At 40.1% G+C, this 4,715-nt stretch overlaps 1 protein-coding gene across 1 annotated transcript; it reads left to right on the forward strand.

Annotated features, from left to right (window-relative positions):
• The first annotated feature begins 265 nt into the window (after positions 1 to 265).
• Positions 266 to 1,069, forward strand: LOC139709056 (ras-like protein family member 10A). Its single transcript, XM_071621021.1, has one exon. The coding sequence runs from the start codon at positions 266 to 268 to the stop codon at positions 1,025 to 1,027; it is 762 nt and encodes a 253-aa protein (XP_071477122.1). The 3' UTR covers positions 1,028 to 1,069.
• The last annotated feature ends 3,646 nt before the right edge of the window (positions 1,070 to 4,715 follow it).

Consider the following 4,715-nt stretch of genomic DNA (forward strand, 5'->3'; position numbering starts at 1 on the left):
CGCACAGTGGTCAAAGGAATTGTCTGGAATACACCGTTTCGTAAGGTTCACTTTTGGAACTTGAATGATTTGTCGCGAATGATTTTCTGCATCGATGTCGAAACACGCAGATTAATGGAATTTATTGATTGGGTTGACGTCCACTGATTTCGTGTCGTTATTGGATCCACAAAGGGGAAGGTCGTTTGGAGTCTGGGTGTATATAAAAGCGAGAAATCGAATTCAGGATTTCTCTCACCTTTCTTTCTTCCGCCAGGGACTGCAAATGCTAGACGACCTGGGTTCCGTTGGTTCTAAGTCAGACAGCGACGAGCGCGGGAGCCGCCTCAGCGGTGGCGGTACACCGGGATCCAGTCCTCCGCCGATGGATCAGAACCAGATTGACGTGGTTCTTATCGGTGGTCCCGGCGTTGGTAAGACCTCTATCATCGAGCAGTTCGCCCGGTGCCAGTTGCCGTCCCGATACCGCGCCACGGCGAAACCCTGCATCTACACCTCCGCCGTTATCGCCAATGAGCAGATCTACGAGATGAGTATAGTGGACATGCCGGTCATTCCGTACTCCCCGCTGGACGGGCGAGTGTGCAGGCGGGCAGCCGCGTCCTGCACGTGGGAAGAACTGCAGTCTTACGCTAGCGCCATCGGCACGGCGTCCGTTCTCATTTTCGTGTACGACATCACCGCCCCCGAGAGCTTCCAGTACATCAAGGACCTCCGCGAACACATCCTGGAGTGCTTTGACTCCGACGCCGTGGGCTACGAGATTCCCATGATAGTTGTCGGAAATAAACAAGATCTGCAGCGGTTGTCCAGGGTTCCGCGAAGACACATCTCGCAGATGGTGAAGAAGACGTGGAAGTGCTCCTACGTCGAGTGTTCCGCGAAGTTCAATTGGCACGTGGCTTCCCTCTTCAACGAAGTGGTACGGGTGGTGACGGTTGGTGGTAACAACAAAGAGGGTCAATCGTCAGCCTACAGGATACCGCTTCGAGCGTGGCGGCAGTGCGGAGCGTGTAATATCATGTGACGACACCTCCCAACTGCCAGCGGCTTTTTTCTTTTTGGTTGATTTTTCAAAGTCCGTTCTGGAAAGGGACTGCTCATTCGTCTGATATGACCATTTTGTACTTTGTACCACTTGCAATAGAGATTTATACGCGATGGATTGTCGAAATGTAGGCACTTACAGGAACTGAGGACAATCATTCCATGTTATCAAACGAAATACTTTTGACATAATTCATCTGCGTCTTTGTTACTTCAAATATCCATTTTTGAATAGAATGGTGGTCAAAATGTTAATGACACCAGCCAGTGACAGCCACTATAGGATTTTCTGTGACACAATCCACTAAAATATGGTAGACACGTCTGCGACAAATCGCAGAACGTAAAGTCGGAAGTGCGATTGTAGCCTATATCTAAGTCATCAAAATATGATTAAAAGCATCTTTAAAAAAAAGATGATTATCTTACAGTTGCGCTATATCCAACGCATTTACGATGTATAATATAAAACCGTCTTATCATACTTATCATAACTCACGAAACATATAGCAGTCATGTATGTTTATGAAGTATTATCGTATGAGATAAGAAGAGGTCATTAGGAGGGTGATGCTAGAATCAACACACCTTCTCCGTTAGCGTGCTAACGTTAGGTGCATTAGGTGATCACTCAGACGCATTATAGGTAGTTTCTGTTTAGTTTCCAGGCACGTGTGGTGTATATAAAACAAATAAGTCTAGAGAAAATCAAAAACATAGAATTTACAATCACGAAATATTACGAATAGTCATAGTAAAAAGTCATTTATTCTAGTACAACAGGATAACGTGAAAAAAAGATATAAATAAGCTTTAAGCGTTTAGAAATCCCACACGGAAGCGCTTCAGAACGTTCCACCAAAGACATGTCAATAATGTATTTAAAAATGGACCAAGTATTTCAGACTATGTTCTGTGTATTGGAGAAAAAAAAAGTACCAACATCATAACAGTAAAACGTGAAGGATTTATAAGTGCAATTGTATTTGTTACGTAAGCGATATGTCTAACGTTTTGCTGTGTACAGATGTTCAGCTGCTGCCGGAGAGATTGTGCTTGATTTAGATGTATCCGCGCTTAAAGCAACTGTCTAACGAGGAGTTATTTTGCCTATAACTTTGACATATTACGTAAAGCAATATGGTCTCTACGATAGAAAGCATCAATGGGATTTTAATCTGTGTGCGATCGAGTTCATTTTGTGGAATATTTGTCCACTGCTTGTATACTTTCGATGTAAATTCACGACATATGCTCGAAACTCTGGGATATGAACGTTTTAAATACCACGTGATACATGCCTAGAAATACTCATTACGTAAATTATGCTGGCTTTTATTTTTGTGCGGTACGGCGAACAGTTGCACAACCACAATGATTACACGGACTGATTAGCCAAACTGAAGTGAAACGTGCGAAGTACACTCTATTGTGCAATACTGTACGACTGGGCAAATTCTTTTGATATCATGATACAAAAGAGCCACCTCATTTTCTACACAGTATAAGGTATCTTATATGAAATCAAGTTGGTAACGACGGATTTGAATCCCTGTCTATTAAGCAGTAGTATGCCACATATTTTTTTCGGTTCTACTTGTGTGGTTCTCCTTGTATATTTTGGTTGGTGTATTGTCATGCTTGATATTCCAGATGAAAGTCTCCAAACCGCAATATCCTCCTATGCTGGTTCCAAGTTTGTTTGAAGTCAGGAGCATATCTATCTGATTTCTCCTTTATTTCATTCTTTCCCAACATAAATGTTCACATCACAATGATAACAAAGAATTTAGTCAGCGATTGAATACACATTAGGCGTTTTCACGTCAGCCCGATAAAAATCCAAGCTCGAGATATTTTTCGCGATCGCAAATTAGCGCGCTATTTCATTTCCTATTCACATCAGCCCGAACACTATCAAATAGCGCACTAGTTCGCATTAATTATCCTGCTATTTCGGAAATTTCCCGGGTTGGACTCGAGAAATTTTCTCGAACAATTAGCGCGCTAATTTGTATTCACATTATCAACTAGCGCGCTATTTCGTGATCGGGTTAATTTCCCAAGTCAGAAAACAGCGCGCTATTTCGAAACATCGGGCTGATGTGAAAACGCCTAATGCAAACGTCTTGGTACATAGTCGCATAACTTATAAATTCTTCAATCCTAAAATGGTTGTATGTTAAATGTTTGGATAGAGGTCTACGTACTTCATTCATTTATCCCGAATTTTAAGAAGCAGTATGTTGAGTGTGTAAGGCAATGTCATCGCAAGTAATATCAAAACTTTTTTTTTTTTGCTTTTGGTGTTGTTGTTTTTTGTGTAATTCGACTTGTTGAATTGTAATTTTCCAAACTCATCTACCTACCAAATATATTACTTTAAACCGTATCGTTTAGGAATGTGTTTGACAGCGTTTTCCATGCTAAACAAGTATGAGGCTGACGATTTGTCTTGTTATTTGTCCTAACTTACATCGCACAATATTTAAGTTGTCTTAAAGGATTATAATTTTGAATATATATATATATATATATATATATATATATATATATATATATCTCCGGTTGGTAGCAAAATGTCATCGATACCTCAGAGTGTACATATAATGTACTGTATATCTATTAATCACCATGTGTTCGCCTCTTGCTTTTTGCGCTCATTCAGATTTGACACTTAACGAGATTACTCGGCAGCTGCTCAAGCATATATGCGCTTCGGGTTTTCTCTAATGTACTTACCGGAAGAGCGGCTTCGCGTTAACTCGAAATAGAAGTGAAGAAAAAAAAACTCACAGTATTTTGTTTGAGTTTTGTTCGGTTTCTTTTTCTTTCCATTCCTTTTTTTTTCAACGATGTGCAGAGGGATACATCAGGATTTTACTTTCTTTTCTTCTTTTTTTTTTGGTCGTGATACGGAGATACAACCTGTAATATTTTTGTAATACATCCTGTAATAATTTTCCCCCCTTTTTATGAGGGGACTGCATACTACAAGCTCTGCCTTTAAGCAGTCCCCTACATTTCCAGAAATTTTGTTTCTGAGTTTACCATAATGATATAGCCTTTATTTGTTAATAATTTACCTGTGTCTTTATTGTTGAACTGATTTCGTGACATTGTTTGTATACGCGGACATTTCATTGTTTCCCTAATTTGTTGGAGGTGAAAAAAATCAACAACAATAACAATATGACGAAAAGAAGAAGACGATATTAGCATTATGACAAATTACCGCACCAAATAATTATGCAGATACACGCTACCTCTACCTTTTTGTAATCATCTCATTCCCCTTTTCACTCACTCACCCTTTGAAATGACGAAAAAAAAAAGTCCTTAAAGAAAATCCAATCCGGACCCATTAGGAACTGCATCTAACAGTAACATATGATTCAATATTGCACTTTTCTTTTGTTTCACCATATTTTTCCATTTTCTCGTTCTTTTTCTCCCCGCTAATTGATGAGCGATTCAGACCTCCAGGGCAGATAGTTTCTCGTGACCCAAATTCCTGCCGACATATTCTTTTGAATTATACATCGGAACAATATCACTTTTATGCACGCTCCATCTGAACGTTCTAAACACACATACACACACACACACACACACACACACACACACACACACACACTCATACATACAGGCATATCCCACAGAAGAGA

Source organism: Diadema antillarum, unplaced genomic scaffold, assembly GCF_040938485.1.
Source record: "Diadema antillarum isolate AM-2024a unplaced genomic scaffold, OU_Dant_1.0 seq00001401_RagTag, whole genome shotgun sequence".
Classification (NCBI taxonomy): Eukaryota; Metazoa; Echinodermata; class Echinoidea; order Diadematoida; family Diadematidae; genus Diadema; species Diadema antillarum.

Coding starts and splice junctions, on each gene's coding strand:
- LOC139709056 (XM_071621021.1), top strand. CDS start 266: ATGCTAGACGACCTGGGTTCCGTTGGTTCTAAGTCAGACAGCGACGAG.